This window comes from Cyprinodon tularosa, unplaced genomic scaffold (assembly GCF_016077235.1).
Source record: "Cyprinodon tularosa strain WSP-4 unplaced genomic scaffold, ASM1607723v1 ctg1012, whole genome shotgun sequence".
Lineage (NCBI taxonomy): Eukaryota > Metazoa > Chordata > Actinopteri > Cyprinodontiformes > Cyprinodontidae > Cyprinodon > Cyprinodon tularosa.
Window position 1 is genome coordinate 122,617 of NW_024037797.1, and position 22,768 is coordinate 145,384.

Below are 22,768 nucleotides of genomic sequence, written 5' to 3' on the forward strand. Positions count from 1 at the left end.
TTCTGGCATCGAAATACAAGCTTTACAACATGAGAAAAATTAATATTGAATACTTGCAAAATACTTAAATTACATCTTGTGAATTCAAGACCAAGACGGAGAATCTTAATTCCAGAAATTCAAATATAGAAGATAAGCAATGTAATTCTATGACAAAGCAACAGTATTAATTTATTTTGTAACAGTCCACATTTTTTTGTTTGAATAATTTTATTAGTTTCATACAGTACTGAAACAAAACAAAACAAAAAAAAAAATAATGTGGTGCATTCACATTTTCCCACGGGATTCATTACAAGTTTTGAACTCTACCAGGGTAAAACAGTGAAAATCTTGAAGCTGGATCCCTCCATGTAAAAACTCACTGGGAATAGGAAGACCGGGCCCGATTTGAAAAGAAATCTAGAACATCTGATTTCTTTTTTTTCTCTATCCCAAGTTTTTACATCCCATGTACAAGAGGAGCTTACTGCTTTTTTTTTGCAGGAGTCAATGAATCAGGTTTCCAGTCATTCTCTGTAAAAGAAGCTTACAGTCCATACGCAACAACAGTCCACGGAAAACGTTCCAATCCCTTCTCCTCAGGTTTCCTCTCTATGCCACATAGGTGTACACTTTACGATCCTCTGGCGTCCGTGCCAAGTATTCTCTTTCTATCAGTCCTTCAATGCGCTTTTTGATTACCACAGGACTGGGGAGGAACCTTGCTCGAAGCTGCTGGGTCACCTGAAGACAGAAATAAAAAATGTTCTTAAAAATGTTATTTTCAATGAGATTGTCTATGAACTGAATAGGTTTTACGCAGTGGGAAGTTATATGAGAATGACTAAGATAGAAGCAGGAACTGTATGAGATGAGTCAGAACAGAACTAGTGAGATTAACTTGAATTTGGGTTGCTTTGAGAGCAAAAGACTGTTTTTAGCCACAGTAACAGTCCCATCAATGGGGACTCCTCTCCCTCATTGTCATCAATGTGCTCAATAAAATGGATCCAGGAAAATCCAAGTGCTCAAATGGAGAAATAACATTGTTTTTGATTTAATTTAAATGAAAAGCTTAAAAGGAGAATTTCTAAGCTCTCCGTTTACCTCTGCTACCAGGACATTGTGCTGCATCTTCTTCCTGGATTTCATGATGCGGACAATGGCTGCCTCGATCTCATGCTTTCTGTCATCATCGACTTTCTGCCGTGTCTCTTTTCTTTCAGGATCTGACTCCCCTTGTTTAGCAGCAACTGTAAATTGAATCATAGACAAAAAAAACTTGTTAACACAAACAAACATGAAACATACTAATCCCATTGGTTTTTTATTTATAAATAAAAGACAAGCTTTTATCTTAAAAAAAGAAGTTTATATTCCGAGTTTAATGGTAGTGGAAGGTTTGTCAAAATTGAATTTAAAAAAGTTAACAAATAAATTGAATTCACCTGTCTGGATTTTGACTCTGTGCAGCTTGGAGGTAAACTGGTCATTGACTGTGAAAACGTGGCCATTTTCGATCTCTTTTGACTTTGGCTCTTTCGTTAGAACTCTCTGTGTGGGCTTGCCACAGGCTAAGGACTGCAGCGCCCGCACCAGCTCTCTCTCGGGTATATCAGTCTCCTGTTGAATCTCCTATAAAAACAGGACAAAAGGTTTTATCATAAAAAATATACAATTCAGATTCAAAAACTTGTTTAACAATGTATGAATTTCTATAAGGATACAAACGCCCTGTAAAAAGAAAAGCTATAAAAATACTAAACAAATTCAAATATAGACATTTAATTAAATGCATATCAGCAGGAGTTCATAGTGAATTATTAAAGCTTTTAAAAAACAGAGAAGGAGACAGGTTCCCATAAGGAAATAGACACACTGATGGCTAACCAGGTGAGTCATAAAATTTCCAGCCTGCTGCAGCTCCTCTGAAATGGTAATCATCAGATCAAAGTAGACAGATGAAGAAAAAACAAAGGGCAATAAAAACTTCTTGTTCACGAGAAGTCAATGTTGGCTGTAGGTGGATTTAATCGAAGAGCTTCTATTGGTCAACGTCCTGAAAATGCCATTATTGCTCCTGATGGAAAGTGTAAAATTGCACAATGGATTGCCATTTGTTGTAAATAGATCAACCCACAGATCAACTAGAGAGCAAATCCTGAACACTGTTCCTTGCAGTAAGCTGTGTGCCATCTCCATCAAAAGGCCGGGTCTCCCTGCCTGTGTCAGATTCTAAAAGCTCTGATGCAATTTTGATTTTCTGTCACAGTGGCTGCAATGCATATGGAAAGGCTTCTAATACAAGTAGTGTTAGTAGATCTAGAATTAGAAAAATGTAAACAATGTCCCTTATTTGACAGGGTCAGACATTTTCTCCCGCTTAGTCCTGTCACAATCGAGAGGCGGGCTACAACCTGGACAGGTCGGCAGTCTGTCGTAGGGTAACACAGAAACGCACAACCATTCACGCACACACTGACACCTAAGGAGAATTTAGAGAAGCATTTTAGATGGAAGGTAAGCAGAGTGGCGCCAGCTGCTATATATAAAGCAGCACCCCTTTTAATGGCCTACCTGAGTAGCAGTAAGTAAAGGATTTTAATGGAAATTACATTTAAAAAAAAGAACAGAAAAAATAACATGGAGTGTGGAATGGGTTTTAAATAGTTGAGGCAGTGAAAGCTGAGCTCAGAGGTTTTGTAAAGTTTGGCTTAAGTTTTTTTTTCTTTTCAATTCATACAGAGGAGAGCACAATATGCCGCTTGTGGGCTGAGAGATGCCAACCTTGGGTTATCCAAATCCTAATGATTTTTATTCATTGCAACATATGTTCAAATATGTAACAGAGAACAACAATTACATTAAAACTAAACTGGCATCTTTAAATATAACTAAGCATTTTACAATATATATTGTTATGACACCAAACTTTGAGAAGACCTTAACAAATCCATTATTATTTACACCTCTACATCAATCTTAAAACATTAATAATAATAGCTACATAAACTGAATTCAAAACTATTCCTTTCTAAAAATACATTCTGGGTTTTAAAATTCTCCACATATCACAAGCCGCCGTGTCATGGAGAGTCATATTTAGATTGAGAAGACATATATCCATATTGTAACAGGATATAACAACTATACGTCTCTGGGACTGTTGCTACAAACATTTAAGATAGTATTATAGAGCAGAGGAAAAATTACATTACTTAACGAATATGGAGCATTAAATTCTGATCAGGGCAAATTTCTATGCCAGTAAAATCAAGCAATGAAATTAACACTTAATTTCATTTATGTAATTTCATATTTTACATATGTAAAGATAAATATCTAAATGTGGGCACTGAGCCCAAAACCTGTATGTTAAGACTTGTCATACTTAAATATACAATTAAAAGTTCTAACATTGAAATAGGATAGGGAAAAATTATAATTTATAAACTCAATTAATGTGTTCATAGATGCCTAAAAACAAAGAGCTTGCAAAATTTTCAAATGATTTCCCTTAAAATTATCACCATGAACTTATTTCCCCGACAGTGAGCACCATTTGCATCCAGATATTCTTTATATTATCTGTTTATTCTTTAAGTTTTGCAGCTTGGTGTCTTTAAAATCATTATTGTTAAATATGACCACTACTTTGTCAATCTAAACCTGCGTAAATGCAAATATTTTGTTTTAATAAAAGCACATTGGTGCATCACAACCGTGAAGAATTTAGATAAGGGTTAACAGATTCTGTATTTTAAAATTTTACAGCTAATGTAAATTAATTTTGTTGGTTTACCCATTGGCAACTGCTGGATAACTGCTAAATAATATGTTTCTATGACACAACAACTCATGTATGCTGAGAAACCTGTTTCTATAAGCCCTGAGGAAACATTTGACCTAAACGAGATGAGATAAAAATGTCAAACAAACACTAACCAGGGTATACAGGGTTAAGAAGTCTGTTAACGTTTGTAATACATTTTTAAATTTCCCCTTCAGTCATATTTGAATTTGTTTTCTTTATTGATGCATTTTCAAAGTCAGCCATGACCTCATAAGATCTGATTTTCTATCAGACTGATACTAAATAGTTTCCAGTTTGTTCAGGCTTTAAGGTGATCACATTGTTGTGGTTAGTGGCATTTAGAAAGCATTTAGAAAACAGGGGGAGCATGGTATTCTCACCTCAAAAGTGCACTTTTCCCTGTTATTGAAGAGCATGAGGATGGTCATCTGGAAGGTGGAGACCTGCAGGATGTGCTTTCTGGTGTTAGTTCCGGTTACCTGTGCTCCACCGACACCCACCTCAGAACCATCCTCCTGCAGAGAAAGCAGGGACACACACAATAGAAATAAAAACTCAGGAATCTAAATCTATAATTCATAATTCCACCATTTTATATTTGAAAAATACAACTAGCTGCTTATTCATTTAGAGTACCTTTTTAATAGCTCCATAGAACGTTGCATTTAGGTCTGCTCCACCCATGTGGTGTTGTAGTGTGAGCTGCCTTCCACTGTGCTTAGCAAGGTAAAACCTGTTCAATAAAGACACACAGTATTTTCCTCAGAAGCTGTCCAAACAAACCATAAACAGTAATATCTTTCAAAGGTCGTTATACCTTCTGAAGACTTCATATGCGTCTCTAGGAGCAGGCGGGATGGTGCATTTAGGTGTGGCAGACTGTGTTGGCCAGTAGCCTGTGGTCAGGACTCTTACTGTTAGGTCTACACCACTTAAAGAAGCCTGAAATTAATGCATAAAACCTTTCAGTTTCCTTCACAATCATCTTCAGACAACACAGAACAAAAAAAATATATCTTTTTTATTTAAATTAAAGAGCCAAAACCACAGAATAACTCAATGTTTTAAAGTAAAATGAACACTTAAGGAATGTGACCAAACTGCGTTTTTATTATCCTACCGATATGCTCTGTATGTATTGCCTGAACTCATCCATGGTAGTGTTTGAGATGCTCATGTCTCGAAACATTCCTTCCAGTTTAGAGGTGAACTGACAGCCACATTCGGTCTGAAAGGGAGAAACCAGGAGAACAGATAGCTTAAACTGCAAAACATACATAAATAAAAAGTTGGAGATGTATTTGAAATAGAAGATCACTAATCCTAAGAAAACAGCTACAGGTACATTCCACTGAACTAGGTTATCATCAAAGTTAAATTATACATACTTATTACAGACTCATGTATCATTGTGTAGAGCAGATAAATAGCAAACACCCTTTCTTTGGAAATGAAAAAATACTAGTAGATAATAAAAACGACAGTGAATACACGTGACAGTCAATCGCATGAAAATAAAGGATGGGATTACAAACTAAAATGCGGGGAAAGGCCATGGACTGAGGAATGTCAGGAGAAGAGACGATCACCTGGTTAAATGTGCACTTCATCTCTTTAGCTTGTAGCTCCCAAAGATAGTTGTGAAAAAAATGAATTAAAACAATAATTTCTAAAATGTAATAGTTGAGGACTTTCATGGACTTTGTGTGATAAAATTCAGAAGTTTGTTTTGGGTTATTTTGTGGACTTTCTTGGTAGTTTTTCTCAGGCTTTAAATTGTCTGCATCAAAATCTGAACCATATGTTATTGACGAAATTAAGAAATATACTGTGATAAAAGTTTTGTCCATATCTTCCAACCCTATCTGTGTAAGTCCTCTAGAATTGTTTTTATTTCAAAGAACCTGTATATCTCTTATGATTCTTTCACCTTCAGCTTAGAGATCATGTTCTTCTCTGAATCGTCTGAAACGCTCTTGTTGCTGAGAAGCCGCCGACCCAGATGCTGCTTGTAGTATCTTTCAAAGACGTCCTTCTCCTGCATAAACCTGAACAACACCATTGCCTTGTCCAGAATAGACTCCACTTCTTGTTCTGTCAGCTAGTTAAAAATAAATCAAGCGTATTTAGATATTGTTCCACCAACCACGTCTGAAAACAATAAAAACTGTTTTTATTACAAAGCCACATACCCCTTTTACTCCCTTTTTCAGCTTATCATCTATGAACAGTGACAGGTACTCAGGGGAGCGGGAGTTGAGGTTGAGAAAATATTCAAAGTCTCCAGCGATGGTTTGTTTAAACAGTCTGTCATTGTTGAAGGACTCGAGGAGAAAATGATCAAATCGTGTTTTCAAGTCTAGCAGACCCTTTAGAGAAAAAGGTAAAGAATAAGTGACATCTCTGAAACAGCTTCTGTCTCTTAAAATGTTAAAGTGAAGTCATTAAATAGTCGTTTGAGATTTGTGACACTATCAGTATACCTGGATGTAGTCAACTGGGTTCTTGCCCTCTCCCTCTTCTGACACGAGAGCTTTTCCTTGTTCCCTTAAATAGGAGCTCATACACTCGCACATTGTTTTCAGGCCATTTGGCACTCGACTGAACAGCTTGTACATGCAGGCCAGGTCTGAGAGCAACATAAGGGAAAATAAATAAATACATAAACAAAGACAAAGAGGTTTGTTGTTTTTTTAAATCTTGGAGCGATATGAGAATTAAATCAAAATGAAGCCTTTAAATTAATTTACCTTCTGTTTTGCTATTCTTGAGCATATGGACCAAGCCCGAATTCTCCATTTCCACAATGGTTTTCATATGTTTGGAAATAAGCTCCCTTTCCACTACCTTAACAATTGGCTCTTCGGTTGACTTATCTAAGCAGTGCATAACTCGCTCAATCTCTTCATTGATTCTAGCCTCCACCTTCTTTATGTAGACACTGGCGCTGTTCTCTGCCAGGAACTTTTGGCTCTCCATCTGAGAAGATAAAAGATTAATGAGCTGTTTAGCAGCAGATAGGAAAAATAGACTTGCATTGAGACATAAAGTACAGACTTACCTGGAAGAATTCAGCTGACATATCTAAAAAGGGGCCTTCAAAGTCCTCCTCATATACAGATCTACCGTCCAGACCCAAAATCATCAGCATCTGGCACGCGTTTCTTATGGCACCCCTGCAGGTGATAGTGGGAAAGAAACAAGAATAAAATAAAATAGAAAAACTTGAGTCTGTTTTTTGAGTTACACAAGACTTTGTAAACCATCAACATTATCTGCCTCCTTCATCCAGTGAAGGAACACAGGGGTTTACCTGTCCACAACCTCCCCTTTTCTTTCCCGTGCGATCATGTCCAACAGCGTTTGCCGCAGGTGGTCCCGAATGCAGCCGTAGCGCACCACCTGGTCCTTGAATATGATTAGGCCGAGGTTGTATACATTCTCCACGTTGTTTTGCTGAACATAAACCCTATCCTATAAGAGAAGGAGGGAAAGATTTAATTCTTGAAAAGACGACAATAATTTGGCCCGATTTAACCAACACTGCTTATTTAACGAGCAACAGAGCTGCTGTTGATACACGTTTTTTAAAGTCCGAAATATTTTAATTACCCATTTTAAGCTTATTTTAAAGCCCTTGAACACAACTGGATTGATTTAAAAGGGTCAAGGTCCTGTAAAAAACATTCCTAAATCATTAGACTCACATAACGTACTTGTTTATTAGGCAGAAATCATGACAGGCTCATCACTTTATCCATCAATTTTCTTATCAAGATATTCTTTTTCTTGGGGGGCAGGCTTAAGGGTAGATTAGACTTCCACAACCGCACACATGAAATGTCGCTTGGGTCTGGTCGCAAACCAGTTTTGCTGGTATGCTTTTGCACCGTCGGTCTGGAATTTCTATGGACGCGCAGCAGTTTCCTAACCAAAGCGCAAGGGGGAACCTATTCAAGAACTCGCAAGAACTTCGGTGGATGCTCACAAGAAGTCGGGCCCCGCCGGCGGGAGTATTTATCTTGCGAAAAAACAACAATGGCGTGTCTGCGAGATATCACAGCCACGGAGATAGATCTAGAGTTGCTAGACATCAAAGAGGAACAGGTTCTGTTAATGGAGTTGGCAAAAAGACAGATTAACCTTTCGTCGTAGTTGTCAATTGTAGTTGTTCCTCGGTTATTAAAAATGGCGCACCCCGGCACCGAATCGAGAAGGACGACCACACAGCCGGAAAGGCATACCAAGGACCAATCACAGGTGCTTTTTGTCTGCCACTTCCACTTGAGGTCTGCGCGGGTTAGTGACCATTCGATGCATAGTCAAGATTTTCTTGAGGTGCGCAACAAAGGTTGCAGAACCTCTGCGTGGGGGGCGTGGTCACGCACAGAGACAGATTTGGCAGTTGCAGAGGCTATGTGTCAGAAGCATAAATTGGCCTTTAATCTGCACTAATCAGACTGAATGACCTTTATCAAGAACTCAGTATTTTTCTTTAGGAGTTAAATCTTCCGAAACATTTAAGGGATTTTTCCATCAATCAGTCTAACTGTTGAGTGGTCAAACACGTTAATTCATGGAAAGTCTATTTTTCCCCCAAACCATGTTTATTCAGGGTTTGTCTTCCTACTCTAATAGTTGAGACGTCTCAGAATGAGTAGAATGTTGATATGTGATATTTCTTTTGACGCTTTTATATCTTTTTGTAATAAGTTTTCATCACTCAACTCATTTATGTTTTTGTTTGTGCTGAGAAAAAGAATAAACGTGTGAAACCAAAACATTTTCAAACAGGACTCATGGTATAAACATATTTTTATACACATATGACGAATGTGTAAAATGTTCTACAGTTCAGGGCTAATTACCAAAAACATTAAAATATGGTTTACAGGTACATTTAATTAATCTTTTAACATGTTAGAAAACCAGTTGCCCATAATCTATTTAGCTTTGAGGTCTTGTTGTTTAGAAAATGGTGCTTTTATCTGTGATTTCTAATTCTGAAAGTTGTCAAGTTAAACAAGTAAAATTTGCCAAATTGTGATTTAAAACTATTAAACATGATATCAAATAAATTCCATTTCTTTGCACCACTGTTCTTACTTTGCTGTTATAGTTTCTGATGAGGGATGAGACATTTACCAGTCTACAGTAGATGGTTCTTAAGACGTTGATCGTTTTAGAAGGAAAAATGTTGGCAGGATGTTATTACTCTGCATACCTAATGGTCTGTACTCTTTGCAGTCAGGTATTTGGAAAATGACTTCCTTGACAAACACCTTTAAGCATTAATCACTTGTTAGATATAAAAAGGCTATGGCATAAACTGTCACAAGCAACTTAACTGTGGTTGCAAACAATTATGAAATACAGGTACATTTATTACTTCTGAAAAATAATTAAGGCAAATGTTTTTAGTCTATTTTTAAAGGGAATCATTCAATCCATTTTAAATAGCTTCAACACTCCAGTGGGAAATGACAGTTACACCTGGAGAGGAGTGATTGGAGGAACAGACCCCCAGCTCTCAACTAGAATTCTGGATTGTCCATGATAAACACCATGTTTAGACAAAAGGATGTCCATCAGTGCACGACATCCAAGGCTGTCCATCGATCACCGCCTGGTGGTGAGTTGGATTCCCTGGAAAAGGAGGAAACTAGACAGACTAAGCAGACCCAATTAGTAGTGAGGGTCTGCTGGGAACATCTGGTGGAGCATATTCATATTCAGGGACAGATTCAACTCCTACTCATTGAGAGCGTATCCTAGATTCCAGGGAGGCTGAGGACATGGAGTCTAAGTGGACAATGTTCTTTGCCTCTATTATCGATGTGGCTGCCTGTGCTGCGGCCATAAGGTCTGCTCTGCCTGTTATCGCTGTCAATCCCTGCACATGTTGGTGGACACAGGCCATAAAGCCTGCTTTCAAGCTGAAGGAGTCAATTTGAGACTGGCTGGCTTGTGGGACTCCTGAGGCAGGGAGCAGGTAACATGAGGCCAAGTGTGTTGCTGCCTGGGCAGTTGCAGAGGCAAAAACTTGGGCGTGGGAGGAGCTTGGAAAGACCATGGAGAAAGACTGTCAGACGACCTCAATGACATTCTAGCAAACCATCCACCATGAAAGAAATACTTTGGGGACCTGGCTGACATGCCTTCCCTGGTGGAAGCAGAAGCTTGGTGCTCGGGATCTAAGTTGTTCAGTATACAGGTTGAAGCCCTGAGGTTGTTAATAAAAACTCGATGGTGATGGATGAGATCCACCCCAACTACCTCAGGTCTCCAGATGTTGTCAAGCTGTAATAGATGACAAGCCTCTTCAACATAGCATGTGGTCAGGGACAGTACCCCTGGTCTGGAAGACTGGAGGAGGGGTTCTCCTCCAAAAAAGGATGGGCTGTGGAGGGTATGTTTCAGTGATAGGAGGATCAGAATCCCTAGGAAGGTCTATGAAAAGGAGAGACTGGCTGATTGTCTACCTCTGCTTTCGGAGGAGCAATATGGTTTTTGACCCGGCCATGGAACAGTGGACCAGAGCTACACCCCTTGCAGGGTGTTGGAAGGTTCATAATGCACAGATTAACATGCATTTTTTGGACCTGGCGAGGGCATATGACTGTGTCCTTCGTGGTCCTCTATGAGGGGGAATACAGAGTTGGGGGCCATTTACTAGGGACCATCTAGTCACTGTACAAGGGGAACAGAATTTTGGTTCTGGCAGCCTCCCACGGGTAGAGGCGCCAAGAATCTGTTGGAGGAACTAGGTCTCTCAGCTGGCCCTAGAAAGCATCAGCCTTTCTCTAGAGGAGCTGGAGAAGATAGTCTGAGAGTCTGCTAAGGCTGGCACTACCACGACCCAGTCCGGGATAATCAGTTATCTTAATGTATACAATAGTGTAAACAGAAAGGAGTGTTTGAGTGCAATATTTGGTAGGAGATTCATTTGAGTGCCTTCAAATATAATTTCGCTGTCAGAGCCGCTCAAACCCCCGTACACCGGCGGTGCTCTGTCACTGGAAACCCCCTTTTCAAAAGCATGGCCCAGTCGCCTCTCGGGTTTTTCACTACCGTTTGTGGTGGCTGGACGGTGTTTTTTGTGTAACAATAAAAGCAAACATATTTTGCTGGCACGTTTCGACATTTAATTTACAGGTTAATTTAGGCGTTGAACTGTTACAGGGGAGTGATTCTAGCGATCTGTATCAGCAGTGTTGCGCCTGTCTCCCTGCCAGCTCCCAAATTAGCTTTTCTTATTGGTTGAGGTGGCGCGTCGAGCAGCAAACGTTAAATTTTTCCTGCTTGAGCAGCGCGTCCTGCACCTCAGATGCTCAAAGGCTCATGAGGTGCTGGTTCAGCTGTTTCAGCAAATCGCTGCTCCTGCTGCGCCTTGATGCAACCATAGACCCTGCATGTAAACTAGCTGCTTCTGCTCTTCTATCGCGTGCGGTCTGTATGGGAGAATTATCCTGCCATAATGCAAGAGCACATAATTTCAATTTGAGAAAATAATTTCATCTTCTTGCACTCAAAACTTATAATGCTCAAACTCAAAACATGCTCTCTCTCAAATATTTTCTCTTCTCTCTTAAATCTTTGTTTCTTCTCTCAGATTTAATGCTTCTTGCAGATATTTTCTCCTCTCGCTTGCCTTCTTCTCTTCGCGCACAAACCGCGCTCTGCTCAAGTCTTAGATACGCTCGCAAACCCGTAGGCTCTGCTTGCAGATTTTTTTTGCTCTCTCTCAGATTGGATCTGATCGTCGCCTAGCAACCTTTCCAGCCAATAGAACGACAGCCTCAGAAAGGGTGCGCTTGTCTAACTCTACTGAGTGTGCCTGTGATAAACCTTACCGACAATAAATTGGCTTTTTAATTTAAAAGCTATTAAAATAAGAAGCTGAAAAACAACAACAATCAGGGAAATAAAAAAAGGAAATAATAAAGGGCGATTCAAGAATCACCAATGAAAAGTCACTTAATTTCTGCTGGAGGCAGAATTAGCATCTGCCCTGACTAGCAAACTTTTTTTTTTCTGACGAGCAACTCTGAGGCGGGAGTTTTCTGTTCACATCACGTCACGTCTGAAAATGGATAGCTTTTAAATCAAAAAGCCATTTTATTGTCAGTAAGGTTTATCACAGGCACACTCAATAGAGTTAGACAAGCGCACCCTTTCTGAGACTGTCGTTCTATTGGCTGAAAAGGTTGCTAGGCGATGATCCGATCCAATCTGAGAGAGAGCAAAAAAAAGAAAGACTTGAGCAGAGTGCGGTTTGTGCGCGAAGAGAAGGAGGCAAGCGAGAGGAGAAAATATCTGTGCAAGAAGCATTAAATCTGAGAGAAGAAACAAAGTTTTGAGAGAGAAGAGAAAATATTTGAGAGAGAGCGTGTTTTGAGAGTAAGCATTATAAGTTTTGAGTGCAAGAAGATGAAATTCTTTTCTCAAATTGAAATTATGTGCTCTTGCATTATGGCAGGATAATTCTCCCATAGGTCTGAATGTAGCGTAAATACCCAGGGCTGGCGTTATTGTTTTTTTTTTTTTTGTTTTTTTTTTTGAGAATATTCTTTAATGGTATGAAGAAAATTATTTCTAAATTAATTGAATATAATCCAGGCATCAGCATGACTCTAAACTCCTAACTCTATATAAGAATACATTCACATAAAATTAAAAATTCTATATTTAACATGCCTACAATGATTTTTCACATCGTGATAACCTATAAAATTATAACACTCATTCATAAACACATTATCTGTGATAATAAGTCAATTTCACAGCCTGGTAAAGTATGCTGCCCATAATGTTGTGTCTGAGTTTGCACTTGTTATCAAGCAAAAAGTCTAAACCAAAAATGTTAGTTAACTGCTCCTACATTAGGGGGGAACGGTTCACAAAATTCCCGGTTCGGTTCGGTTCACGGTTTCGTGGTCACGGTTTTCGGTTCAGTTCGGTATATGTTGATTGTAAGCCTGACATGTTGGTCGTGTTGCTGTTAGCATAAACAAAACGTGTTGCACAATGCTTGCGCACTTTTATCCACAACTTTCTTTCCGCCGTCATCGTAGTTCACTTTAAATGCAAAGTGGTCCCATACAGCAGACCTATAAAGTGCTGCTGGCGCGTCATCCAATTCCCACTCGCTATACCCACACAATTCTCCACAACAACTGATTTTTTTCTGCTACACCCGGCTACGCTGCTTCGCTTCTTCCTCTTCTTGTTTACTACTGGTGGTTGGCTTTGGTCGCAGTACCGCCACCTTCTGCTCTGGAGTGTACACACTTCGCCTATGAGAAAAAGGAGCAGCGAATGAACCGAACGCAACACATGCGAATCGAACCGAGACAGTCGAACCGAACGGTTCGGACAGTTTTCATAAACCGTTCCATCCGTATCCTACATGTCAGGCTTCAGTCAATTAATACTAGACTGTATCATTTCAATTAGCGTTTTAGATACGCTTTCCTAACTGATAATTTCTCACATTGGAAAAACAAGAGGAAAGATCAGAAGGAGCCTACAATTTCTAAATAATCCGCACAGCATGTTGATCAAGTTCTAGCAGATCTTAGAAGACCATGCACATTTTATATGCGTCGATTTACACCTAGCCGAGCAGGACATCAGGGAAAAAGAGAGTTAAATAATAGTCCGGACAGAGCAAGAGTAAAGCAGGACAGGAAAGCAGAGAAATGTGAGACAAAGGGAGCCCACTAGATCTCTGCGATCTCTATACTGACTGGTCTACTTTTTAAGCACTTATCTCAAAGGATCAATCACTTGGAACCCAATTGCAAAACAATTGCTTCTGCCATTTTCCATTCAAGAAACAAACCAACAAGCAAACAAAGCCTTATTATTTGGTCCAAGAATAATTTAAAAACAGAATATCTACCATGTACATCAGGATGTCTCTGATCATAACCATTGCAGTTTGATGGTCGTTCCAGGCTTGGTTCAGTGTTTGCAGAAAGTTATTATTTAGGGAGTTTAGGACATCTTCTCGCACCTGAAAACACAAACTAAATCAATACACATCAATGGGGCCGATAAAAAATTAATTTTTTAAAATTCTTTGATGCTGTTTTGGAAAAAAAAAAAAAGAGAAATGACTTTACTTTATTGATGAGGTGTTCTGTGACCACCTCCCTCAGGCCTGTATAGAGCTTCTCTCCGTGCTTGTGGAGCACCATTGTGTAGGCATTCCTGTACAGCTCCTCGAAGCTCAGCCCACTGTTGTTCTTCCTTTGGATCTCCTGGATGGCATTCTTCAGAAGGTCCCAGATGTTATTTACATATTTCTCATCCATCGTCATCTGTGGGACACAAAGTAATGAAAGAATAATGCTCACAAAATGTCAACCAAAATGCCTGAACTGTACAAGTTAACCATTATGAGGTTTTATATTTTTATACATTTCAAAAGACTGAAAAAGGGTGAGATGGTTATATATAGGAGTTGCTAAAAGATAGATCATCAATGGTCTGTAAAATCCCCCTGTGTTCAGCACAAACAGCGAGCTGACAACACCACTACCCAAGGAACTAGAAAACACAGCTTTTTACAGAATTATCAATGCCTCTGCATGCTGTTTGAGAGCCAAAGTAATTTATTTCCTGGAGTTTTTCCACAATCTAACACGGTGATCAGCCATCTTTTTCATGTAAATCAACCAATTATGATCTATGGCCTATCGATAGACACACCACTGAGTTAAACTGTGATTTTTATGGGACAAACAGTTCATTTATACATGAAGAGTTTCAAGGTAAAAGCAAAGGCTGGGTTTCAAGCCAATCAGGCACATAAAGAAAGTAATAAAGTCAGCGTTTGATTCCCTAAAAAACTTTTCCAGGATTTAATTACTAATGTCTCAGCAGGACCTTTAAAAAACAAATTCATGAGTTCATCTTTAGCTGAATTGATTAGTGCCAGGGCGTCTTAATTTGTCTTCCCAAAAAGTAGATCAGACAGCTGCAGCAAATCTGAAATGCTGCTGCCTGCATCCTCACTAAAAGACACAAAGTGGAGCACATCACTTCAGTTCTAAAGGTGCTACACTGACTCCTTGTTCATTCGAATATAGACTTCAAAATACATCTGTTAGTCAATAATCTACTAAATGGTTTAGCCCCAAAATACTTTACAGACTTAATGTTGGTGTATATATACACAGAACCAAATATAGAGAAGCAGCTTTTAGTTCTTATGCTCTACTAACCAGGAATAAACTACAAACAGGCTGTAAAAGCGCTGAAACCCTTAGTTGCATTAAGACAAGTTTAAGGAACATATTTTTTTAGAGTGGCCTTTGACTGTGAGTTCTAAACATTCTTAGATTATTTTTAAGTGTAACATTTCTTTTATTTTTTTCAACCAATGTTGTTATATATAATTATCTTATTTTAATGATTATTTTTCTTCACATTTCTTTTCCTCCTTATGCACAGCACTTTGAATTGTACCGCTACTGTACAGTGCTATATGAATAAACTTCCCTTGGTCACTGTTGTAGTTCAGCTTTTTATGTTAAAAATATAAGCATTTAGCCTTGATTTTAATTTGGTTTTCAAAACTATCCTCTTTCCTTTTCACCTAAAAACATATAGCGGCCTGACTACCAAAACTGATAGCTCATTCCAGATTGACAGTTTCTCTTTCTATTAAGTGAGGTTTCTGTAGACAACTGAGAAAAAACAGGTTTGCAGGGAAGGCAGCTACAGTAGGAGGAGCAAAGCAGCTGAACTTATCTGTTTACTTCAAGCTATGAAACACTGAGCTTTTATTTACAAGAGGGAACATTTTTGTTCAGGTAGTGTGCAAAGCCACACTCTGGATTTTTAGGTTCCAAATACAAATGTCTTTTTAGAGAATAATTTACTTATTTAAAAAAAAAAAAAAGGCAAATGACAGAACAATGGTAAACATGTTATGAGATAGCAGTGTACACAGTGAACCTTTAAAATGCTGTGATCACAAAAATCAACTACCAAATTTATTCAGGCAGATAGCTGTACATTCCTCTAAACCGAAGTGAAAAGGGGGGCATAAATACCATTAATAACTTAGCATGGAGATAAAATCTTTTAAACTGTAAGTTAAGCAAAAAGAAAGACAAATTATTTCAGATGTCACTTCTGTTTGGTGCTTTAATCACTTGCAGTATTGCCTTAAAAAATGGGTTTTATTTGCTATTACAGTTTCCTTTTTTTAAATACTTCTGTAGTCATATCAAGGAAACAAGGCCTTCTTTTAGTTGTATTCATGTAAGCAACACACCAAGGCCTAGAACTAAAGAATTACATTTCTTAAAATCAAATTTAAATAATAAATCAAATAACTATTTGATGAAAAACCAACTGTTTGAACACATAAGATAGGCTTAATAAGCCCACACATGATCCAAATTCCATTAAAATTCGAAAAATAAGTGGTGTTACGTAATGTAGCAGTAGTACCGGCACCCCATACACAGAAACTATGGTCCATATTGTATCTGCCATAGATTCAGTTCATGATCTCGGGATCTTTGATGTGTGTTCTTTCTCTCTCTTTCAATCATGTGCAACTACTGCTGGTAAAAATTAATAGCGTCATTAAAAAAATAAAGGAACTTGCAAATTGCTTTCAATAGCTTAATTTCAGGAGCTAATGATATTGCTTCTGTAAGCTAAGTGTCATATTTATAAGCTTTAAGCTATTCCTAGAGTAATTTAAGTAACTTAATTACTAAAATTCCTCAAAGCAAATTATCTGCCTCAAGGCTTCATCAAATTCTGCGTAACTATTCAGTGAACAGTGTTCTGACTGGGTGGTTATTTGTGTTGTAAAGCACCCCCACGTCTGCTAATGGTAGCCTAGACTGTTGAAAAATTAATAAATGCAGTTATCAATTTTGAAAGAGGTGGCAAGGGGCAAAAAGAAATGCTGAGAAAAATGACAGAAAGCATCATAAGTGTGGGACTGCTTTAAGCTAGGACAGAACGATTTTGCGAAATATAAAAATTGCAACCCCTCCCAGATATATGTCAATTTTGTTTTGATTCTTCTCTACACTAACAAGCATGCCGATGTTTCAATCAGGCTTTTATTGTTTTCATGAATTTGAAGTTTGCATGTGCAGAGTCCATTATAAAACGAGTTTACTTTGCCTGTTTTGTGGAAAAGTGTTTCATTCTAAAAAAAATTTATGCATCCACTTGCTAGCTGCAACTCTATCTTGCTGTACGTTTGACGGAGCACAGTCACTTTAAGCATATAACCTAAATGGGTAAAGAGAAAAAGTGTTTTAATCCTAATAAGTGTAATTTGACCAAAATTGAGAGCATCTGTGATTGCGTGAAAATTGCATTCTGTTTTGCGATTATTTTGCAAATTCTATTAATTCCCCAGCAACAATTAAAACTAAATAAAAGTGTCACAGTAAAACTGAGTTGTTGTTCCATAACAGGTGTTAGGTGTTATGGAGCATAACTCCCCTGTCAATTAACTACAAACCTGGCTTTTTAGAAGTACTCTGCTCTGCAAATTTGTGTTATTTATCATTTGTTTTGTGCTACAGATACAAGAGAGTAGTCTTCAAGTGTATATTTGAATAACAACAATCTTTTTTGATGTGAAGAAAAATCTTCTAAACATGGTTTTTTTTCCAGAATGCAATATGCAAGTGGAAAGGATTTATCTTCTAAGCAACCATTGTCCATCCAAATGAAGCTGGCTCTTTTCTGGTATCAAGTCAAGCAGAAAGGGCTGAGCTTTTAAAACTCTTTTTTTTTGCACTAATGCAACCTTAAAGACCTGCTATGTTATTACATTTTAAGCATTGAAATGTGGATTAAAAGAATGTCATTATTTATCTATTTTCTATTTCATTAATTAGGCTCTCTAATAAGGTAGAGTAACATATGTAAGATGTACCACTACTTTATTCAATTACTCTGTTATTCATCAAAATAATTGATATATCACTTGAAAGAATACTAGATTACAAAAAGTAAAATCATCATCTGCAACCCTTATCTTTATTGTTATCGCTGTAAAAGGTGGGTCATTCATTTAACATTGCTTGCTTAACATGTTATGGTAAGATTTAAAACAACTTTTGTAATTTTAGATCTCATCTTTGTATTTATGAGTACATCGTCGAAATTTACATGTCTGGTGATTTAAGTTACCTCAGAAATAAAGCTCATCCGAGCAGGTTTTTTGTCTTTTAAGCTCCAAATATCAACTATGTATTAGTAAAATATATCTTAATGCTCTTAATCGCTTGTTTTGAAATACAGATATTCTAAAAATGATACCAACGGATCTATTATCATAGATTATCCCATTTTGTCCTCACCTCAGTACTGAACTTGGGTCAGCCGTGAACACTCACGCCTTAGTCCTAATAAAACTCTCCTAGCTTCAAATAAATTGACTCACATGAACAAAGCATATATGTACAGAGTCCTAAAAAGTCTAAGCAGTAATTATTACGTAATGATACCCGTTGACAGTCTGACAGGAACTTGGCAAACGTTCATGCCAGCTAACAGGCCTGTTGCCAACTAGCTTACATTTGAAGTTTCTTTACATACGCTAAAAAAAAAAAAAAAGCTCATTACAAATAACGGCAATATTTTCAAGGCAATAACGGCTGTTTTTTTTTTTTTTTTTTTGTTGTTGTTGCTTTTTTTTAGAAAACGCAATAAAAGCTCCGGTAAATTAGTTGATACGTTTATACAGTTGTAGTTTACCCCTGACAATGACGTCTATTTTTTGCTTGGGTATGCTAGTTAGCTGACAGCTACAAGCACAGATATCTTCAATATTCAAACGCCAACTTTCAGAACCAATATCCGTATAAAAATACTCACAGGAAAAGCTCGTATCCTCATCTTGGTGTCCTTCTTGGTGCCGCCTTTGAGGTTGGACATGATTACTTGAGCGACTTTCGTTACTAAGTTGACTTAAAGACTACATGAAAGGCAGCTGCTAGTCAGCTTTCTGCGCCAGGACAGGAAATTTAACGTTAATTCACCCCCTTCTAGGAATGCCGTCGGTATCTGTGTTGTTTACGCTGTTGTCAGTCGCTTTCCACAGAATGTTTCGGCTAATATATTAGCTTGTGTGCAGTGATGGCGGCCGAAGTGAATAGTCTTCTCCACTGCGCAATCCGGAAATATCGCGAGAGTTGTAGAATCACAACAATGACAGGTGCGTCCCACAGGTTGGGTTGAACCCAGCATTATTCCATCGCTTTTGTGGTTGTTATCGCACTTCAGCATATTCGTCATAAGTATTAAAAGTTTTTTGGGGGTGTTGTTGTAAAGCCCAAACAGTTATGAAAGTACTGTCAACAGAATAATGCTTAATTTAGAATATAGGAACACAAACCTTGTTGGATGTAAATTTTTTGTTTTAATTTATCTAGTTCACCGATAACCTATTTTAAAACAGGTTTCATTACTTTAGTTTGAGACTTTGAACTTGTTTCACTGTTCATTTAAAATATTCACAATTAATTTATCCAGTAAAACATTCCACAAACTGCTTTTGTTCTTCATTTTAATAAGTATTTGGGATTTCACGGTAATATCAACACAATCTATCACGTTTTTCAGATTCAGTTAATATGCAATGATTTAAATTTGTGAGTTAAGACTGAATTACAAAAGTGTGTCAGAAAATTCATTACACACGTATAACAAATACTATGTGCCTCTCACAATAAGACCTGCGACATTACATCAATTAATGGAATCAGATCTAATAACATCCATGTTCCTTTAAGCCATTATTTTTATCCATGATTCAAAAATTGGCTCTTTGTATGATTTTATTTATTATCAACAGAAGGTTGGTTTTATTTGTAAGGAGAGTACAACAAATAATGTACAGGATAGAGGTACAACACGGACTGCTGCCATCTCCAGAAGTTTTCCGATGACTCATCCATTGTAGGCTGTGTTTCTGAGGGGAATGAGCTGGAGTATTGATCAGTCATCATGAACTTTCTGGACTGGTGTGAGAAGGATCACCTGTGTCTTCACACCAGTAAAACCAAAGAGATGGTGGTCAACTTCAGGAGAAGACCCCCACCTCACTCCCTTGTGAACATCCAGGGGCAGGACATAGAAACTGTGGAGAGTTTTAAATACCTGTGTGTTCACATCAATAATAAACTGGACTGGACTCATAATACTGACGCCCTGTATAAGAAGGGCCAGAGCCACCTCCACCTCCTGAGGAGGCTGAGGTCCTTTGGATTGAGCAGGCCCCTGATTAAAACCTCCTATGACTCTGTAGTGGCAAAAGCCCTCCTCCATGCTGCTGTATGCTGGGCCCCTGGCAGCGCAGAGCGGGACAGAAAGATACTGAAAAAACTTGTGAGAAGAAATTTCTGTCTTAGGCTGGACTCAGTGGAGGAAGTGGCTTAGAAGATGTGCTGTCCAAGCTTACATCCATCATGGACAACCCCTTCCAACCCCTGCACCTGACTGTAGAGGAGCTGAGCTTCTCCCTTAGTGAAAGACTTTTACACTCTGTAAAAAGAAGCGCTATCGCAGGTCATTCATCCCTGCTGCAACCAGACTCTACAATGTGACACTACAACAGCAATAACTTGTGCAATGTATTATGTGCAATTACTATTTCCTACCCTGAGCAATAACCTGTTTCTCTATATTTGACACCCAGTGTAATAACTATATATATAAATATCCATCTATATACATACCCATGTAAACACTAGGGGTGAGTATTGGCGTGCGTGTTGCGATATGATACGTGTCACGATACTTGGGTCACAATGCAATATTATTACTATATTGCAATCTCACCATATATTGCCATATTTTTCCTAATATCAAAATTATTTGTGTAGATAAAAAAGCAACCTCTGTATATAATCATCAGATGATATTGATTTTTCAAATATTTTGGTATCCATGTTGCTTGGGGTTTGAGTCAGTCCACGTCCTTCACTGTGAGTGTCTGAACTACACATATATTGCTACGCCGCACAGCAAAAGGGTTCCACGGCGTTATCTGCCAAGTGGGGGTGCAGAGGTAGCCCACTTTCCCTCAGTTTTAGGTAAAAATGCTTTGCTTTAAAAAAAATTGATATTATGTCAGGCAGCCAAAAAACACGATATATTACCAAAACTATTTTTTTCCACCCCGCTAGTAAACACCCTGTGCAATAACCCGGTATAATAATTCTACTATAAAAAAAAAAAAAGCTGTCATATGTGGACGTACTGTATTTACTGTATATATCCAATGCAACTTTTCCTTCCTCTGGCACATTCTTCTTCTCCTTTGACCATTTGAGCTGATGTGACAAATGTACATTTCTCCACAGTGAGATCAATCAATAAGTCAACCAATCAATCAATAACAGATACCACCTGTCAAAAATATAATTTGTTTTGTCTTCTATAAAAAGGACAGTTCCTTGCTAATAAACTCCAGTATCTGCTGAAAATAATAACAGTTAAGTAAAATAAGTGAGGCTACATATGAGATTAAATAAAGGCAAGGCAAGTTTATTATTATGGCATATTTCAGTACAAAGATAATTCAAAGTGGTTTATATGAATTAAGCAATAGAATATACAAAACATAAAAGCAGAATAAAAGAAAATAAAGATATAAGCATGATAAAAAACAGCTACTAAAATAATCAAAACAGACCACAACCGTAAACTAATAATACCTCAATTAAAAGTTTAACTTCAACACTCAATGGTAGTTCTAAACAAATTTTTAACTTTGAATTTAAATAACTCAGAATTTCAACACTTTCACAGTCTCCTGGGGGGTTGTTCCAAATAACTGGAGCATGGGAACTAAATGCTGCTTCAACGAATCATATCCAGCCCTTCTACCCAATATTCTTTTAGCTTAAAGTTTTTGTGAATATGATCACTGCATATAGCAGTACACATACTCTGCGTATTACACCTTCAAAGATTAAACCTTCAGTCTTTGAAAGTTTTCGAAAGACTCTTCAATTTGGAAATGTAAACTTTCAAAGTGATGAATTAAAAAAGTTTTTTTTCCCTTTTTTTGTTCAATTTTCTCAGAAGCTCTGCTGCACTCTAGTGTCCAGTATTTCCAGCTTCATGTCTCTTTTTTTCTACAATAGAGAAAATGAGGAAAGGAAAAAAAATGTTGTTGCAGATGTAATCATTGCTCCACGTGGGCGTGTTCTTATTCTGCAAGGACAGAGGAGTTGGTCACTTTGTGGGAAAAAGAAATGGTAAATGAGAGGGATACTTGAAGAAATCTTATTTGGCTGTATAAAACATTAGACTGAGGTGGAAAAACTATTTATGAGCAGACACTCCCAATTCAATCAGACTATGGCTGAGCTACCTTTGCAAAGAAGAATTGGCATTTATTTTAGCTTCTAGAGATGCAAAACTTGCAGAGAGCTGTAATTTTCTCAAAGGGGCCTTAGGTTCTGATGCAAATGGACATCATATTTTCAAGATTTATATTTGGCAATCATGCATCAATTTCTGTCCTCTTTACAGTGATGTGCCTTAGTGTAATAGTCTACCATATAAAGCACAAACTAAATACACTGAAGCTTTTGCTTATAGTTTGACAAACTCTGTAAAAACTATTAAGGGGAATATACTATATATATACAACTGTGGAACTATATATATATATATATATATATATATATATATATATATATATATATATATATATATATATATATATATATATATATATATATATATATATATATATATATATATATATATATTTATATATATATATATATATATATGTATATTACTACAACTATATACAACTAATGCATGCCTTCACTGTTTGTCAGATGCCACCATAGTTTCTTTCTACATTTTATTTTTATTTTTACTTTTGTTATAATTTTACACAATAAATTAGTTTCAAATTACATTGACTCTTTTAGAGTTATTACAACAACTGGCAGA

At 37.5% G+C, this 22,768-nt stretch overlaps 1 protein-coding gene across 1 annotated transcript; it reads right to left on the reverse strand.

The window, feature by feature from the left end:
• Window positions 1-191: 191 nt before the first annotated feature.
• On the reverse strand, window positions 192-18,962 carry LOC119778770 (cullin-3-like). Its single transcript, XM_038278143.1, has 16 exons — window positions 18,668-18,962; window positions 13,924-14,121; window positions 13,701-13,814; window positions 7,110-7,270; window positions 6,858-6,972; window positions 6,547-6,775; window positions 6,280-6,425; window positions 5,989-6,165; window positions 5,727-5,897; window positions 4,917-5,024; window positions 4,614-4,738; window positions 4,433-4,529; window positions 4,177-4,311; window positions 1,431-1,617; window positions 1,090-1,235; window positions 192-726 (listed from the first exon to the last, which is right to left on the reverse strand). The coding sequence occupies exons 1-16, from the start codon at window positions 18,725-18,727 to the stop codon at window positions 595-597; spliced, it is 2,301 nt and encodes a 766-aa protein (XP_038134071.1). The 5' UTR covers window positions 18,728-18,962; the 3' UTR covers window positions 192-594.
• Between the last annotated feature and the right edge of the window lie 3,806 nt (window positions 18,963-22,768).

Bases quoted from the DNA above. Each gene is read 5' to 3' on its own strand.
- LOC119778770 (XM_038278143.1), bottom strand. From the start codon at position 18,727: ATGTCCAACCTCAAAGGCGGCACCAAGAAGGACACCAAGATGAGGATA. The intron at 5,025-5,726 runs GTGAAAGAATCA...TCTCCCTTTCAG, and splicing joins ACATGATCTCTAAGCTGAAG to ACCGAATGTGGCTGTCAGTT. The intron at 4,739-4,916 runs GTAGGATAATAA...CATTAATTTCAG, and splicing joins AATACATACAGAGCATATCG to GCTTCTTTAAGTGGTGTAGA.